We start from the raw sequence: 20,068 nt of genomic DNA, 5'->3' as shown, positions 1-20,068 counted from the left end.
CAGTCTCAGTCAGTCAGTCATTCAATCAGTCAGTCAGTCTCAGTCAGTCAGTCATCCAATCATTCAATCAGTCTCAATCAGTAAGTCATTCAATCAGTCAGTCAGTCTCAGTCATTCAATCAGTCAGTTAATCAATCAATCAATCAAGATTCACAATCAATTGTAAATATTGATTGTGTCTTTTTATGTTACATGGCCCTGGCCTCTTAAAATGGAGTATACAATTGTTTAGATAAGAAATTATTTATTTTTGTCAAATGTATTTAAACTCTCAGGCCAAACTGTTTGTCTACTTTGTAATAATTAGATCTACATTTATTAACTAATTCTAAGCCGGGAAAATTTCTGATCTACCTGTAAGTTTTGGAAGTGCAATGTGCAGCTTTTATAGTTAATGTCTAAGATGGAGAGGTGACATGATACAGAAATGATGTGCTGTGCGAGATAACATGAAAGTTAATTTCTATATAGCGATCTTTGATAAAAAGATTGTTTGGAGTCGCCTCAAATCTGCAGAGATATCCTCAAACCCGCAAAATGAAAAGAAAGAGAAAAGGATAAGAAAAAGAAAAGACAAGGAAAAGAAAAAGAAAGAAAAGGAACATGTGTTTATGAGTAAGAATCATGTTGAATGAAATCATTCAATCTGCTGACAATTTTCATAAATTCTTACAATTTTAACTTCTTATTTTGCAAAAATCAGTTTTCAGTGAAATGAGATGTTTGATAAATATTTGTAGATATAACCATGTCATATTGCCTTCAATTCCTTTTTGATTCAGAGACTAGTATGAAATGCTATTAAATGGTGTATTACTATAATGAGAGAATATATATTATATATGAAGGAATGATCATGTTATGTGCTATGTATTGTATACAATTTGGAATGATACTACAATGAGAGGGGCAAGTTTCTCAAAAGCAAATTGCTTTGGGGCAAATTCTAAACGATAACGCAAATTGCAAGTAAGCTTTTAAAGAAATTATCAATGATTAATCAATAAATAAATTCTTCAATAGAAATCAAGGATGAGGATTTCTGAAAACAAAATTGATATTGCACAAAAATACTCAGATTTTCTCTTCTTTTTTATTTTCTTTTTTCAGACATCAACAATCTTCATTTTTTAAATCAAATCTTGATATCTTTCTATAACTTTATTTCATTTTTTTAATACTTTCAATATTTCTCTATCATCTCTACTGGCTATTTGCTATAGAGTAAGCTCCCCTCATTGTATTGGATGAATGAGATCTATGCTTTAACTATATTGATTAAGTATGGGATGAATTAAAGATGTGGGGGATGGATTTCTTGTTTGCCTTTTCTTCTCTCCTGCGAATCTTCTCTATCCCCTTTTGCGTCTGATGATGTACTCTCCACTCTGTCCTTTTTTCTTGCTGTTAGTAGTAAAGTTGATGTAAAGATCATTTGATAAAACATTGTGCAATATACCTAGTGCTGTCAAGAAGTGTAAGATTAGGAATACAGGGGAGTGTCTCATCAACATTTTTATCTGACAAGTTGTCATATCTGACAGCTTTCCTTGATTTGGATTGGCTGAGAAGCACTGTTGCTATGGTAATTGTCGGATAAAACAGACTTTGTCAGATAAAGTCCTTTCATGAAACGCTCCCCTGGTGGGTGTTTCATAAAGCTGTTTGTAATACGAATGACTTAACAAGCGACTGGTAACCATTTCTTGAGAGCTAAGTCACCATCCATGATAATCTGGGGTATATATAATTCACCATGGGAAAGGGTCACCAGTCATGCATCAAGTCATGCGTAACTCACAAACAGCTGAGCTACATTACGTAAAAGAGGCCCCAGTTCATATGTAGCTAGGGGACAGTGATTCACAAAGAATATATTATACATATATGCATGTGACTACAATAGGGTGCAAGGATGATAAAGACATTAAATGGTGCGAATCTGAAGACGAGTTACAGAGATTATACCAAAACTACTTAAAACAACATATCTTTGGATAAAGGATGCCTTTGCATAAAGAGTTGCAATCGATCTGAATTTTTCACTGCTAAACTTGAGTTTGATGTCATATATGCCTTCTAATTTCTTTCACAAGCACTTTAGAAACATTTATTTGACCAAAGATGAAGATATATGTCTATCTTTATCACCTGTATGGCATCTTACATAGTACCAGGGCCTTGTTGCATAAAAGTTACCATTATGGTAACTTTGTCATCTAATGGGAAACTACCATAGTAACGCTGACCAACAGCCAATCAGAATCAAGAATTTCATTTAAATTACCATTGGATGGCAAAAATACATTAATAGTTAAATTTTTATGCAACGCACCCAGGGCCTGTTCGAACAAAGAGTTGCGATAAGATTCAACTCCAACTCAGATTGTGATGGATCAAACATTGTGTAGTTATTAAGATCAATTATAATTTAATTTGATAGCAATCCTTGGAACTCTTTGTTAATCGGAATTTCAGGTAAAGATATCTTAGAACTAAAGGAATGCTTTCCTATTAGCAGGTACTTTTACTATGTGCCTTTGGGCTGACACTAATTCTGATCGACTGCAACTCTTTAATTCATCCAACTTTGATGTCATTAACACAGATTAGACCTAGAAAATGTATGCATAAATCTTCACCTTCTTCTCTTGTGCTTGTCACTTCAAAGTCAGCATAAATACACAATAAAAATCACATTATAACCTCTTAATTTATCATGATTGAACTAAAAACGAATCGGATCACAGGAGTCTCTCTTTCATATTGTTTTAACCCATTTGTTACAATATTATACTTATTTGATTTCGTTAAGATTATGAAATATATTCTGCCTGATGTAGAATGAAAATGTAAAATATGCAGGATTATATGAATGTCACAATATTTTCCAATGCCTACACCTGTGGAATCTCTTTGGAAAATAAATGTGTAGCTTTCAACAAGTTATCAATGTAAGGTGGGGAGAAAAGACAAATTGACGAAAAGGAGGTACAACTTTTACTTTGGCTGATTGGAGAATAAAAATATGATACCCATGAACCTTGTTCAAAGTAATGAAATCTAATAATGATAGAATAATTCCAAGTAATAAAGATATCATAGTAAGATTGGACTTGGCTTAGAAGCACATGAATCTCTTTACTGTGAAAAGTCTCTCTGGTTATTCAAATCAATCTTTGCTCAACTCTAGCTAACAATATGTTGATTAAAATGCTATGCAGTTGGAGCTTTTACCAACCTTAAAAATCATGAGGCAAATCACTTGTGGATCTTCTCAATTTAAAACAGCACATAGTGAGTGATCAATAATTTAGATGACTTAATTCTCTGGTGTGAATGCGCTCACACTTACAAAATTAAAGTTGGTAGAAACTTGAATGAACAACTCAAACCAATGAAAGTTTCTTATAAATATCTAGATGATAAAAATGCAGACCTAAAGATACTATAAAGAATGGAATGCAAAGGGCGGAACCAAGCATTACAGAGAAAATTTCAACCTACCAATCTAGTGCTGCTAGTATCTATTATACATCGGGGTGCTTTCACACTTCACCATGTACGCTACCTATGAGCCCAGTACAACATACACTGTACATCTAAAGCACACTACGCTATGGACCGAGGTGTGTTCACACTAAATGGCTAGCCCAATGAAACAAAACGACCGGGAAAGCACCATGTAATATACAATACTAAATGATGAGAATAGTACACATGAAAGATTATTCGAATCTTTTCCTTGTATATTCACTTTTGAAAACAGAGATTTTCAATTGCTGAAGCATGAATTTCATAAAGAGTTGGATACTTAATTGAAAATATTACCCTAAAAATGGCAGTATATTTGCTTGCTTAAATGTCATTTAAAAAAATAGAGTGTTTAACTTAAATCATAAAAGCTTTATATACCAAGTAAAAATGACATGAAACGACATTATTGAAGGTATTTTGAGATTAATATTTATCCTCCTAATCATTATGCAGTATTCTCACCAGTCTATGATATAATGCCGAGATACAGCGTGTTGCGACAGAGATATGCATGTACAGCTACAAATACCATGTTAGTTATAGCAAAGCCCAGGATATGATATATAATACATGGATAAGCTGAGTGACTGAAATCATATAAATGATATCAACATATTTGCCTCTTCTCAGTCGGGACGGAGATTCCATTTTGTCTTCGTCGTAATCTTCCGGAATTTTGTACTCAAGGAAGATGGCCGTGGGGTGAAAGGAATGGTTTTGTTCCACTATAGGTATCATGTGCAAGATTTGAAATATGGAGACTTTATTGTTTGATATAAAGAGATGATTTGGTTTGAATTTGTTGCAAAATAATGGAAGAATTGTGATTTGGGAATATCTAAACATTAGGACTGTCTAGAGCAAAGAGAGAGTATTAAAAAAAATTCAAGAACAAAAATGATGAAGTAATAATTACTTCTCTGAATAAAAAAAATATCTAGCCTAAAAGATCAAAATTATTAAGAGCTGGGTATATATGCTTTATTCTCATATATAGGGATGCATTTTAATATCTTTCTGTAGCTAGAATGCACTAAAGAACTTTTGATTATAATTGCTTTTGCATGTTTAGGGATGGTGAAAAGGGTCATGATCTTCAGATAACAGGCACATTGATACAGAAAAAAAATATTATAATCCTTTTAATGATTCATTTTTTTCTAAGGACATTGACAAGGAAAGGAACATTTGAATATAGGATGCATATCATCTATATCTTATCATTGATTTTCATATCATTCTTGAGTAGTGAAGGATGGATTATTTCTCATATATACATGAACATATTACCTGTTAAAACTGATGTACAAGTCCAGTCATAATAGTAAAAATAATCAGAAAAATTGATAGCAAAAGAAACAAATCCTTTATCATATACAATTATTGTCATGTCTTTATCTTTTAATCATCACCTTCCAGTGTACTGAACTGCAAACAAAATGAGATTCTAATAATTTTTTTTTGTAATAATTGACTTCCAAATGTAAAAATTCACATACCCCAAAAAAATTATCACTGTACGTGCAATATGAGGGAATGTGCACACACAAGGCCCACTTTCCCTTCAAATGGGGATTGCTTTATTATTTTAGTGCGGTGTAATACAGTGGTCTTTAAAGAAAAATTGATAATGGTACAAGTTTCTTCTCTCAATATTGTGTGTGGTTCAAATCCCATCACCTAACAAGAGTGGCAAATTCCATTGTGACAAAACAATCGTGATTATGTCTCTCAGTTTCTGTGTGGGGTGCACTCAATTTCAATCAATGAAAACTTTGCAAAAAGAAACAAATTTCTGCACCCTACAACCTGGCAAGCATATGATTTCTTCATGGTGATATTATTAACAGGAATGTGATGATTTTACTTTTCGATATGGTGTTAATTCAAGTTCCTTAACCTTAAAGACTGGCACATACACCACTTAAAGGTTTACTGTGATAACTTGGTGTGATCAATTATTGTGTGTGGTGTAAACACAAGTCCCTCCACCCTGTCAAATGAACGATCCATTCATGGTGATCAACTAGGCACCACTCATCTTACTTGGTGAACTCGTAACAGGACTCCCTGTATTCCAGCTTTTGGGAATATCTTACCAAAAAATACAGCAAAAATTCAGTTGAGCTTGCTATCTTAAGAAATTCAGGGCCTTTCCATTTCATGCTTATCAATTGTAGATTTTGCGACAATTTTTGAATATTTATCAAAAGCATCTATATTCTAAATAGAAAAGGGAATATTGCTATAATTTTAGAACTGTGGCCATATGAATTGTGCCTTAAATCTCTAACAATACAGTTTTTTCTTTTATTCTTTATTTTTCATTATGAAGATAACCAAGTTGCTTTTATTTTATATAAACCATTACATACTGTGTATTTTTAAATGAGCATCTGTCAAAACACTGTGCCCTATTCTGCCTCATAACAATAATTTCAAGAAAAGTCACGATAGAATGAGAATATTACAGCTCCCAAGCAATTTTAAGAGTTATGCATGAACAAGGTAGGCCCATTTAATTAATATCAAGCATTATCAAGGAATTTCATGGTAAACATTTAGTTTGACAAAATTAGTTCTATTCAGAGACTGCCCTTACTTAATGCACAATTTAATACATTACAATATAGTTCATGATTAGGGAGGCAATGTATTTTGGAACTTTCAATTTTCCATAAGCTGCAAGGGTATCTTCTTTGTGTGAGATTGTTAAAGGTTGAGTTGGGGTTACGGTAGGATTTCTAAAATCAAAATGCTGCAGGGTTTCAAAACTTCTTTTTTTAATCATGTGCTTTCAAGCTTCCAAGGAGCTGCGTTTTGGGATTATTGCGACAAGTAATTTGTTTGAAAAAGTAATTTACCGTTCTTTTGGTGACATGATTAAAGATATGGTTGGGGTGAGGGTGAGATTATCAAAATGAAAATGATGCTGCAAGGTTTCCTTTTTATTTCATTATTTGCTTTTATTTAAAAAGATTAATAAAGCCTTTTTAATGCTTTAAAGTGGGTGAGCATGTTCCAATCCAATTCATGGCACCAATTATTTACAAAAAATTTGCATTATTAAGAGCTGAAAAATCTTGTTCTTTCTTCTCACAGCTCAGGATGAAGGGGAGTTTACCTTATTCAGGGATAAATATGATTATAGAAATATTCACGCTATGCAGAGGTTATCTCCTACCTTTAAGCTCGTTCTTCTCTAGTTCTTTTAGGACCTGTACGAAGGCCCAGCTGCTTTCAGACAGAGGCCAGCTCTTCCTCATCACCTTAGCTTGGATGATGTACTTGTGTGGCTGATGAAAGAAATTATGAGTACTTTTATAAATGACCTTTTAAATAATGCCATCATTTCATTTGGTAAATTTAAGTGTAAAATAGATATATCTATATCACAAATGAACAATTCAAAATTGAATATTCTTGTTATCATATATCATTTGCTAAATTAAATGTGTCTAAAAACTAATTGATTAATTTGATATCATAAAAGAACAATTCAAACAAAAAGTATGAAAATCATAAAAATTAATTTTATTTCCATGAAATATTGCCAGAAATTGTCCAACCAACATTGTATATTAATTAGTCAAGGTGCTAACAAAGTCTCAAATATATTCTAGAAAAGATATTAGGAAGATATGATGATGGTAGACATGTTAATGGTTTCATTTAAAAAAAATCATTTACAACAAAATTGTTTAATCTCAGATTTTGTATATCAGATAAATTCATAAATCATAATTTGATATCTTATTTTGGAATTTAAATTAAAATTCTTCGAGACCAAGCATAATGAATTCCTACAATACTTGAAATTCCACAAAAATTTGATTCATTTGATGAACTATCATATTCTTTAAAAGTAGATATTAAGAATCAGATTAAAAACAAGTAAAAATGTGTTTAAAATAAAGTAATGTGTTAAAGAAAACATATAATCAAAAGTTAATCTATTTGTACCTGAGATAAAATGTAAAAGTGAAATGCAACAATTGATTAGGAGACAAGAAAAAGACAAGTGAATAAATATTTAACAAAATACACAAATTGAAGATAAAGTTATAAAATAACAATTAAATTGAAATGAAAGGAAGATCCTAATTGTTAAAGAGGTTTACCTTCATTTCTTCTTCATTAAGATCTCCAGATGCTCTGCTAGCACGCTGTACAGGCACAAGAAATCACAGGTTAGAACTAAGCTATCTAGTTTAATACTGACATGAATGAGAGGACATTAGGAAAAAGAAAGTACTTGGTGAATGTTTCACAAAGATTTGAGTGTGACTTAGAGAGTCACATTTAAATTCACAGCCGTGTGGGTGTAAGATGGATCACTGCTTGGTCAAATTATCTTCAGGGAACGTGCACTACTGTATATGAATCAATGGGATTGCATGTAAATATCGTGTGCGAGAGGGCACCAAGCATGACTAAAGTCCCACTTAAATCTTTGTGAAATACCCCCTGGCTACTTGTTAAGTACAATACAAATATAACTCAAAAACTGTTCTAACAGTTAAAACTGTACAAAAACAAATTCCAAGATTAAAGACAACTTGGAGATGGTTTCATCAACATTTGTCACCTTACAACTTTCTTTGATTTTGATTGGCTAACAAGCACACATGTCTGATTGTTACTCTGGTAACTGTGGAATACAGACTTCGTCAGATAAAACATCTGACCAGTCCTTTCATCAAACACTTCCTGGATATCCAGCTCATCATGTTTGGCCTTTTTTTTTTAAATATGGGTTTGATCACAAAGTTTCATGCAACTGGATCCTTTAGTGAGTGCCATATTATTTTGAAGGAATCAGGAACCATAAAGAAGTCAAGACATTTCTTTTCTTCATTAAAGCCATTTGTAAAGATTTAGAGAAGTAACATTATAAAAGATAAAGAATGTAGAAATAGCATAATTATTCAAAGATATTGAAGATAAGTTGAGAATAAAAAATATATGTAACATTCTACAGCTAAAACAAGTTCACTATTCACACCAACTACTTGATCTACTATCCACTAACAGAAGGCAATGGCAAACACATACAACAAAACTTCTTGGTATAGTCATGTTCAACATTGATAATACTGAAATCTAACTACAGTGTAAAAATTTACATGTCATCTATAACATGAAAATTCAACTATATCTATTTCCATCTCTAATCTACTATTATGAAATGAGAAATCAGAGAGTGGTACATAGAAACAGGTGTACAAGATTATCACTTACCGATCCTCGACCATCGTGACTGCTGGCTGAGTGTGATTTCCTCTTGCCAGATCCTAGACTGGCTGTACTGCCATGGCCTCGAGCTCCTCTGGCAGCTGGAAAAAGAAAAAAGAAAAAAAGAAGAAGATACTTTAGTGATGGTGGTAATGAGAATAAATGGATATAATAAAACTATATAAAATTGATCTCATGATCGTTGTGGGTTTGCATGGTGGAGTTTATGTGGAAAAGGTTTACGGTTCACCATCCCCGCACCCGTTTAGCCTCCTTCACTCCTGAAGACGTACAGTCAACCTGCCCAAAACGTTGAGTAACCTCTCTTCACTTCATCCTGTTACTACTCAAATCATCGCTTCTCAAGCCATATTCAGATTATCTCATCTGGTTTACAGTCCTTATCAGGACTTTACTCACTGTCCAGAAAAGAATACTTCTAATTTCCTCTTTTCATCCTTTCTCCTCTTTCCATTTCAATTTTTCTGCCTGTATTTCCCTCCCTACTTCATATTACACATGGTGAACCGTAAACCGTCTCCATGTTAAAATTGATCTGTTGACTTCTGAATCTTGTAAATCCCATAGACTTTGTACATTGACCACAGAGTCCCAGTAGGCAACAAATATATAACTAGATTAGTTAGTGGTGTAAAGGTACTGATACTCATCTTGTTTTAAAAATATCAGAGGGTTGAGTTTTTAAATCCCACTACAGCCTAGCATCCTTTAGCAATGCATTCATCCCTACTTTACCACTCTTTACCCAGGTGCTTGATGGTTACCCGGGAGCCGTTTCATAAGGCTGTTTGTAAGTTACAAATAACTTTACGCACTTCTGGTAACCCATTGTTGTGATAATTGATGTGCAACCAAATTGCATTAGTGTTGATTTAGCTCTAAAGAAAGGATCACCAGTCACAAGTAACCGGTAGAATATGAAAGTCATTGTAAATTGTCCAGCACTGTGAATGCCTGACATGGCAACAAGCTGGAATGCATGTACACAGATGGTGCTTCACCATATACTACCAAGACATAAATGTAGTTAAGAACTTACAGGAGCGTGATGACCTCTTCTCCTCTTCCCCTGGTTCCCTATCCCTGAGGAAAGTGAAAGCTGGGATCACTGCATGACCCTTCCCCGATGTACTGGCTACAGACTCCTCATTATCTAGTATGTCCAGACTAATGTACACATCTGGTTTGGATGTACTGAACTGTATGCTGGATACATGGTCCTCCTGTGGCTTTACAACATACCTGTTATGACAGATAAATGGGTATGAATGTTTGCTTCAGGGGCCTGTTTCATAAAGAGTAACAACTGTTGTAACTTTGCCATTATGGCAACTGCCATGACAACCTTGATTCTGATTGGCTGCTAAGCCCTGTTACTATGGTAGTTTCCATAATGGCAAAGTTAGAACAGTTGCAAGTCCTTTATGAAACGGGTCCCTGGAGAGAGTTCTGTCAACATATTCGTTTTCTGACAACTTTCTTTTCTTTTGATTGGCCGAGAAATGCAGGTATCTGACATTTACTATGGTAACTGATGTACATTTTGACCAGAAAAACGGAATTTTGACCAGAAAAAGGGAATTTCACCATCAACTAAAATAGAGTTTGCACGTGTTACTATTTTTTGTGGTGATTTTTTTTTTTACAAACTGATCCATGCTAAATTTCCTACTTCATTGTAGGTACATCTATAGTAATGAAGATGTTGCAAATTGAAATAACAAGCCCAACAAAAATATAAATAATTGTAGAACATTTCTTTTACAATTGCATTGACTACAGTGTACAATTAATCGTAAAAATCAAGCATAGATTAATAGCTAACCTTTGTGTTACGGGTCTTTGATCGTCTCACTAGCACATTTCTTACCTCATTATAATATTCTCCTTATTAGGGATGTAATAATCTCTGATTTCTTTGAGGAGGAAGTTACTATTGATGCCATCTCTGATTGGCTGAGGGAGGGGACTAGACGAACCAATCAGACGCATCCTCCACTTCCCGCTGGTCAGCGGTAGGTCGCTGGTTCGAGCCTCGGCAAGGAAGGTGTAGCCTCTCTGCAAACCATGACAAGTCATTTATAGTGTGTTCTAAGTTTTAAATATACTTTTCAATATACAAGTATACCTTCTCATTAAATTATACAGAGTTCTTTAAGTCCTATCCTATCACTTCCTTATTGCACATGAGATATCAGTGCCATTATATTCATACTCTCACCATAATATTATATTATCAATAATGAGTTACATGTCTGAAAAATATTTCCTATTCATACTAGAGATATAAAATCTGTCGATTTCTTTTCATTTTTTAATCTATCAAACAACACTTCTCTTCAGTGTAAGGATCATTTCACTATTTGATCAATGCGGTGATGCGTTTTATACGACACACAAGTGATAATTAAAGTGGAACATTAATTATCAGTTAATCGAACTGACATCTTTGTGAAACATCCCCCCTTTCCCCCATTTGGTTTATATTTTACCCTGTTCTTCTTGTATTCATAAGGAGCCACTCTCTGGAAGACTCTTGGTATCTCTTCATTGTCAACAACCCTTAGCATACAAGTTGGAATGGAGCAGTATAGCTTAGGAATGACCAACATAAGCTAACTGAAATCTCTGTGACACACCCCCTCTCCCCCATGTGCTTTATATCTTACCCTGTTCTTCTTGTATTCATATGGAGCCACTCTCTGGAAGACCCTTGGTATCTCTTCACCAGTATCATTGTCAACAACCCTCAGCATACAGGTAGGAATGGAGCAGTACAGCTTAGGAACGACCAACATAGGCTCTTGGACAAACAGCACATCCCTGCAGAAAAACGACAAGAAACAAACTTATGGTTTACAATTGTGTTTACCAAATTCTACCCCAATATAGAAATCACAAGAAGTATAAGTCCTGTAAGGACTGACATGGTCTTGTGATCCAGTGTATAAGTCTCCGGACATAGAACCCCAAAGTACAGGGGTTACATCTGTGCAACAGCCCTAATATCCTTTTTCAAGACATCATTCTAAATTTGCTAGACTTGACCAAGGTGAGGTAAACGGGAACCTGGCATGTATATTTCTTGAAATGTCTTTTCACTGTAAAGGGCTGCCTGGCTGAAGCTAAAGTAATGATAGCTTTAAGTCCTTGATAAAGTATAGAGACATAAGATGAGATACAAATTATAACCATCACTAAAATTAATTGGTCCAGCATTTCCTTACAAAAAGGAATCTCCAACACATCATTCATCAACTGCCTCACTATCAGTACTTTTGATCACTCCACAAACATGATACTTTGCACCATCCGTAATCCTAAATCAGAGCTGCCAACATTGGGATAATAGTTCCAGGATATTGTGGAGGCTTTATACAACAGTTCCCTGTGAAAATCATTAACAATTCTCCTGAATAACTTAAGTTAATTAACTTTTTTTTTCCCTTACCTGAAGACCACAAACCATGTGTGTGGAGGTTGTTCTTGATATGTTCCCTGGAAGTCCACATAGGAGATCTTGTTCCACTCATCTTGGAAGAAGGTAAAGTTAGGCATCAGATCAGGATCAGTCTTGAACATTGTCCTACATGACACAAACATCATGGAATTAATATTTATGTAAATTATGTATACCAGGCAAATCTACCTTAGTAGAATTTCTGGGACCACAGATATCTATTTGAATAGGCAAAATTTCAACTTAAAGATGCCTTGCATATTCTATTCTGAAGCATTACTTACACTTATGCAATAATTTGACACATAGAACGGCGACTTATGCAGATTAACTGTAAATGCTTTCAGTGTTTTCTCATTCAGAAAAGTTCTCTTTCTTTCAAAGTCGGGACTAGTGAAATCTTTTTGACACAGAACGTTAGAGGAAGGCTCTTGTGGAAAAGGTGACTAGACGTAGACCAGGGAGAATTAAGTCGTAAGGTTCTACCATTCATAATACATATTGTTGGTGATTAATTCTTGAGAAATAATCTATTCCGAAGGCAAACTTTCATTAATATCCTGGGGCGGTATTCTGAACATTGTCTTTTCTCCATATTTTATCTTATCTCAGAGATATGACAAAATCGGTATTCTGGTGGATGTCATAAATTTTGTCTCTTCTCTTTAGCGCGCAGCAAAATTACGCGACTTTAAATGCGCGTAATCCTTTTATACAAGCAAAAGATATGACAGAAGTTATGACAGGGGGGTAGCAGTCATAAATTTTGTCATATCTTTTAGTACCAAATATCCCAATACCCTGCCGACTGAATGACAAGCAAGCAATTAAATTATTTAGATTAGATTGTGGTATTTGTTTCACTCATCATCCATGACAATTTTCAAAATTATTTTTTCATCCTACAATTAGTTAGGCCCTACATATTTATTCCCCCTTTTTTTCTCTGTTTTCCTTACTTATTTTTACTTCTCTTTTAATTTCCTTCACAGCTCCCTGTCTCTCTTTGTAATTACGCGCATCAATATACGCGTATTTGCGCGATGCCAGCAACTGTTTTGGGGATACGCCCTACCTGCCACGGGGCCTTCCTATTGGCTAGAAGGGCTCCCACTAGGAACTAACGATGATTTTAATTGGTTTGCTTCCGAACAGATGGGTGGGAACTTTGAGAGATATGACAGGGAAAACACAATGTTCAGAATACAGATTTGTGACAATCATAGCGGTGTCACATCTCGGAGAGAAATGACAAAATTTATGACAAAAGTTATGACAGAGTTACAGAATACCACCCCTGGTTCACAAGCTAACCTGAATAGATGGAGTGCATGTTGCTCCAGGTTTGGCTCCATGATGCTCCAGGCTTTCTGAAGCTGCTCCTTAGCTTGGACATTAGCAACGGTTCCTGGCAGAGATAAAGAATGTATTGGATATAGAATAAAATATATTCTGAAGGATAACACCAGGGTCAATCTAAGGGGATACTTGTGGGACAATGGGTGATTTAAAGTTCAGTGATGACCTTTTGATGTTGGTGTTGGGCCAATTTTTACATCAACACAGCCCCAAAATAAAGGAAGGCTGGTCTTAGGACTACTGTTTCTCAGTATTGAGATATCACTTATGTTATTTGGACCATTTTTGTAACTCAGATAAGATGCTGGAGTTATGGAATACAATTGAGTCTGTTCTTGCAACATAAACACCTGCAACAACATCAAACTAGAAATCACCCACTGGAAGTAAGAAAGATGGAGGGGATCATTTTCTACAAGGAAGTCTTGTCTCTCCGGGATAGTTCTTGGATCTTGCAGCACAAAACTTGAAAGTATCTCTATATGAAATTCACCATTAATGTTGACTTTGACTTTGACATCAACAGTGGTATATTCCTTGATAACATTAGTCAACAAGTGGAATGCCTCTGGCCGTCTCACCTGCATCACGCGGTTCAATATAGCAGCAGTGCTGACTTTGAATACTACTCTAACTCGCACAAGATGTTCAGTGATACATGGTTACTCTTATGTCCACTTTTTATGAACTAGACCAATAAACTTACAGAGATATGATGGTTATTCAACAAAAAACCCCAACATGGCCAAAGTTCATTGACCTTACATGACCTTTGACCTTGATCATGTGACCTGAAACTCGCACAGGATATTCAGTGATACTTGATTACTCTTATGTACAAGTTTCATGAATCAGATCCATAAACTTTCAAAGTTTTGATGGTAATTCAACTGATACACCCAATTCGGCCAAAGTTCATTGACCTTTGACCTTGGTCATGTGACCTGAAACGCGCACAGGATGTTCAGTGATATTTGATTACTCATATGTCCAAGTTTAATGAACTAGACTAATAAACTTTCAAAGTTATGATGGTAATTCAACAGATACCCCCGATTCGGCCAAAGTTCATTGACCCTAAATGACCTTTGACCTTAATCATGAGACCTGAAACTTGCACAAAATATTCAGTGATGCTTGATTACTATTATGTCCAAGATTCATGAATCAGATCCATAAACTTTCAAAGTTATGATGGGAATTCAACAGATATCCCCAATTCGGCCAAAGTTCATTGACCCTAAATGACCTTTGACCTTGGTCATGTGACGTGAAACTCATGCAGGATGTTCAGTGATACTTGATTAACCTTATGTCCAAGTTTCATGAACTAGGTCCATATATTTTCTAAGTTATGATGACATTTCAAAAACTTAACCTCAGGTTAAGATTTCAATGTTGATTCCTCCAACATGGTCTAAGTTCATTGACCCTAAATGACCTTTGACCTTGGTCATGTGACATGAAACTTTAATAGGATGTTCAGTAATACTTGATTAACCTTATGGCCAAGTTTCATGAACTAGGTCCATATACATTCTAAGTTATGATGTCATTTCAAAAACTTAACCTCAGGTTAAGATTTGATGTTGACGCCGCCGTCGCCGTCGGAAAAGCGGCGCCTATAGTCTCACTCTGCTTCGCAGGTGAGACAAAAACCTATCAAAATGATACATTCCCCGAAAGATATCACAGACAATAGAATTACAATCCGTGGCAATTTTTTTTCATCAAATATGGTCCTAAAACACTTTGAAGCAAGAAAAATAGAAGTATGGTTTATAACTGAGACTGACCTGGACTCCTGGCTGCCTTGACTTTACGTACATAGCACCCTCTCCAGTACCTGGCTAATAGAGTCACTGCCACGTCTTCTAGTTCTGTAGGTTGCCTGATATATAACAGCAGCAATAAATGTATCAGACTTGTTGATAGATGGATGAATTCACCTAACGTTTAGCTCGCACCTTTGTAATATGCCTTAAATTTCATAGCATTTACCAATTTTAACATTTGCATATTCATTATTGTAAATATGTTAATTTTATATGCATATTCATTATTGTAAATATGTTCATTTTTATACCCAAACTTATTATTGTAAATATGTTCATCTTTATACATGTATGCATGTTCATTATTGTAAATATGTTCTTGTTGAGACTCTCATACTCCCGATCGGGGGTCGATAGAGTTTAATAAAATCTGTCTGAGTGCTTGTAAAAGTAAATGTGTCTTGCTAAATATATCTTATGGTTCTGGGACATTAAGCATTGCCTAATAAATACATATTTTTTTAACATTCCACTTGGAAAATGTAATATCATATTCCTTGATCATAATAACGAACACTTTTTTCTTTCTACTACATCTGACTGTTGATGCAATATGTAGAGATAGTTTGAAGAGCCTTCTGTGCTGTGTAATTTCACAAAGATTTGCAATTAATCACTAAATCACAATGGCCAATCAAACTCACTGTGGCATGTTAAGTTTGTTTTAAAACTAACTGAAAATCAATCAAAGGGCACTTCCGTATTTAAAATCCATATTTGCAATCAACAGCAAATCTTTTGGTTAGAGCCAAGATGTCTACGAAGTCTGAAATTATGTAACTTACTCATGTAAATAGTATAGAAATCTATTTTATGCCACTTTGATTTCTAAGTCAAATCAGTTTTTAAGATCATTCTTAAATATGACCTCATACTCACCTGTCCACCCACTGGTCTGGAACTTCAACTGTTTAACAAATGAATTATGGGGAAATATATGTTATTATTAGAAATTCAATGAAACAAATTATCAAAACATTTATCAATTCCCTTTGCTCCTACCTTCCTTTTCACATGATCATTCTCTTAACAACTATGTAATTCATAAACAATGTCACTTGTAAAAAGATAGCCAGGAAAGTGAAAATAAGGGTGTTAAGGGTGAAGAAAAGGACTACTGCCTCACTGAAAGGGATTTAATTTATTTTAACTCATAACAAGTATTATGCTGATGTTAATAAAATAAATAACACAATAGTTACTTTGAATTCACTTACAAATCATTTAGGCTGTAAAGAAATAAATTACTTGAATCCTCATGGCCTCACATACTTGCAACAATTAAAATGCTTTAACAACAAATTCTTGGTACACTTACGGTGGGAAAAGTAGTATTCCTAATAATTTGCTTCAGTAAAAGGATCTTCACTGGTATTATTTAAAAACTGAACATGCAAAGTAAACTTAATTTCATATTGATGGTTATGTCATATTAATTGTGCTGTGTAGAGAGTTATCGTCTTTTAGTGTATTATGCTGCAACGGTGTCATCAAATCTTTACAAATATATGTGTAAAAGAGTGATAAAGTTAATTACAAACAAGAATTATTATGAATGTTACAATTTACACTTTTCAGGGAATTAACAATTTTCCAACCTTATAATAATAGGATATGAAATATATACACCAAATGAACATAAATGTAAATGTGATCCAATGTTCCATCATTTATGCATTATAATTTGAATTACATTTGTGGAACTGAAAATTTCCCTGTTTGCAAGTATTGATTTAGGTACTTTCTATATGGCTCTATGTTGCAGAAAATTTGTAGGAATTTTTATTTAGAATGTGAAAATATTTATCAAATAGCAAACAGGATACATGGATTGATATTGGATATTTCACTCAAAATAATAAATCCCTTCACCATCAAGATACATGTATGATAGAAATACATAATAGTAGCTATTAGGGGGCTCTTTTATGAAACTCACTCAATTTTTTTTTCAAACACCCCAACATAGGAGAAATTAAAATGACATGAGTGATATGATACACTTTATTCCCATCTAGCAGCAACAGTTCACATGAAATCTTGAAATAGCAGAAAATGAAAACTTTGAAGGTAAAATCAAAGAGTAATTTCCTTTTTCATTTATTAAAGTTGATAAAGATTCATTTTGGGGCAATCTCTTTAGGAATGTAGAAAAACACTGCTCTGGAGAATATTTGTAATTATGGAAAACATAATGAGTATAAAGAATCACCAAATTTATTTTAAGAATGCAGTTAGATATAGCATTTTTAGAACTTAAAGTACAATAGTTCTATAACCTGTTTTAAACTTTAAAACAGTTTTGTGAAATACCCATGATTAAATTCATAGAATAAAATTCACTCCATTAAAAAGGGAAGGAAAAAAAAAGTGCATTCATGTTTACTTAAAAGTGCAATTGTGACGATGATTGCAACTTGCAAAGTGAAGGATAAACCCAGTGAAGGAAGAATGGAAGGGGATAAAAAAAGATAGACGCAAGTTACACATGGGTAAAAATATGAATGAATGCTGTGTGATGGAATCATTGCAAACATAGTGAAAGGGGGCGAAACAGAACATAAACAACAAAAAAAGAAACTAGGTCCAAACACACCGCCTTGTGGTTCTACTTCCTCTGCATTCTCTGTTCAAAGTGAATATTGTAACACAAGAAAAGAGGAAACATTACAACTACAAGAAGTCTTCTACATAACGTGTAAAGAGAAAACAACATACATGTACACACGCATTATTTTCTTCTTGTCAAAACCACCTCAGTACCAACAATAACAAGTAATCCACTTTTCGTTCTTCTACAGCTACACACATATTCGTGTATGATACTAACAATACAAAAAAACTACATAGACGTAAAAAAAAAATAATTATGTAAATACATGTAGGCTACGCAGTTAACTACAAAACATAAAAAATATAAACCTGTATCAAGGGAAAGTGAGTTCCTTTAATTGAAGCTCAAACTCTTAGTTATCCCACCATATACAAGTACAAAAAAATTCAAAAGCCAGAAACTCATACAAAACACTAATCTGTAAATAAAATTTTAGTACCCCGAACACGTAAATAGCAACATATCTTATTAGAGAACTTTCCTCCCATATTCACGGCATACAACATGTACATACAGGAAAAAAAATCCTGGTGTATATATAAACTGTAACTTGGGACTACACGACTCACTATTCTACTTACAACTAACATGACTGCCTGCCCTGGACACTTTAAAACCCAATAAGTAAACAATAAGTAATCAATAAGTCTCGGCACACTTTCATTAAGTTATCTTGTTTTAACATGGAGCTTTTGTTATGCCTGGGTTATTTAGCATACTCTTCCAATGAGGAATTCTTCACATTCGATTTATCAATGTTTATATTGTTTGCATGGATTAGGGTGCATGTGTATAAATAAAATAATCCAAGCAAGCACATATGACATAGATGAGATGTGTGACATTTTGATTTTTTGGGGGTGGTACTTTATCTAGCATAGAGATCTTTCTTTCTTTAGAAGGATATTTCTCAAACTTCAATTATCAAAATATAATTGTGCACTAAGATGCTATTTGAATGAATTCTAAATGAGAGTCTACATGTATTTATTGACTGCCAAAGTAACTGAATTAAAGATTATTTGGAATTAAAAGGCATACTCATGTGAAGTACAATCCAGCGTGACTTAACACGTGACAGCTTGACTTAAGTTTGCGCAATTTTTACTGCTTGGGATAAGACTATCAAACATTCTACTACAGATTATAAACTATATGCACAAACTATATCATAAATATATGTCACTGCTATTACTAATGAAACTCACTAATTTCCATCTATTTGTAAAAAAGTATGTGTATATGACTTGATCATAGCCTAATTTCAAAGCCACAATATTTCAAAATACAACAAGATGAAACTTACTCTTTCTCAACAGTTTGGCAGATTTTCGTGAGGCACCAGTTGCTGTAATGTGAACAAAAAATACAAAAAATTGGTAATAACATTGAATATCACCACAACAAGAGAATGCTTGATTTTAAGGGAAAATGTAAAGTCTTCATCAATATCACAGAAAATATATTATATGAAGATATTGAAGGAAAACAAGTGAATAGAAATATATCACGTACATATAATACATCATTTTAAATATGATTCTTAAAACAAAAGAGATGAATCAATAGCTGAAATACACAATATTTCTGAGGACAATATTTTATCAGAAAAAAAATGTTATTAATACTCTCATATTTCTAATATTCTTCTTGAAAGAATGTACACATTAAACTTCTCTTTCATTTATTCAAATAAAAAACAAATGTAAAGTAACAGAAAACTTCAATCTACTATCATGACAGAAGTATAAATTGCCATTTATGAAACTAGTTTGGGAAATATCGCATAATATTAAGAAAGCAAACAAGAAGTCCTCAACACTACTAGATTTATTTCCTACATATCTACCATCTCTAAAAGTCCAAAACGGAAATATTACATGCAAATGAAAATTCTAAACTTTAACTATGTCATAACATTTATAGTTCAAAAGTGAAAGATTAATGGTGAGTATTATCTAAAATGACCAACCAGGGGGGTGTTTCACAAAGATTTAAGTATGACTT

The 20,068-nt window shown here is 33.8% G+C and overlaps 1 protein-coding gene across 5 annotated transcripts in view; it reads right to left on the bottom strand.

Annotated features, from left to right (window-relative positions):
- The window catches only part of LOC121413438 (androglobin-like), an 81,353-nt gene that overhangs the window by 7,364 nt on the left and 53,921 nt on the right, over window positions 1–20,068 (bottom strand). For all 5 annotated transcript variants that reach the window (XM_041606254.1, XM_041606256.1, XM_041606257.1 and 2 more), the window contains 14 exons: window positions 19,368–19,409; window positions 18,044–18,073; window positions 16,327–16,354; window positions 15,409–15,503; window positions 13,568–13,661; window positions 12,245–12,379; window positions 11,463–11,616; window positions 10,664–10,851; window positions 9,833–10,035; window positions 8,779–8,873; window positions 7,659–7,703; window positions 6,722–6,833; window positions 4,158–4,262; window positions 1,327–1,404 (listed from right to left, as the gene is read on the bottom strand). In XM_041606254.1, the coding sequence (XP_041462188.1) occupies window positions 1,327–1,404; window positions 4,158–4,262; window positions 6,722–6,833; window positions 7,659–7,703; window positions 8,779–8,873; window positions 9,833–10,035; window positions 10,664–10,851; window positions 11,463–11,616; window positions 12,245–12,379; window positions 13,568–13,661; window positions 15,409–15,503; window positions 16,327–16,354; window positions 18,044–18,073; window positions 19,368–19,409 (1,404 nt within the window). The remainder of the gene's footprint in view (window positions 1–1,326; window positions 1,405–4,157; window positions 4,263–6,721; window positions 6,834–7,658; window positions 7,704–8,778; window positions 8,874–9,832; window positions 10,036–10,663; window positions 10,852–11,462; window positions 11,617–12,244; window positions 12,380–13,567; window positions 13,662–15,408; window positions 15,504–16,326; window positions 16,355–18,043; window positions 18,074–19,367; window positions 19,410–20,068) is intronic.

Source organism: Lytechinus variegatus, chromosome 4 (assembly GCF_018143015.1).
Source record: "Lytechinus variegatus isolate NC3 chromosome 4, Lvar_3.0, whole genome shotgun sequence".
In the NCBI taxonomy this organism is placed as follows: domain Eukaryota; kingdom Metazoa; phylum Echinodermata; class Echinoidea; order Temnopleuroida; family Toxopneustidae; genus Lytechinus; species Lytechinus variegatus.
Note: the sequence above shows the minus strand (reverse complement) of the source record. Positions and strands in the feature narration are given on the sequence as shown.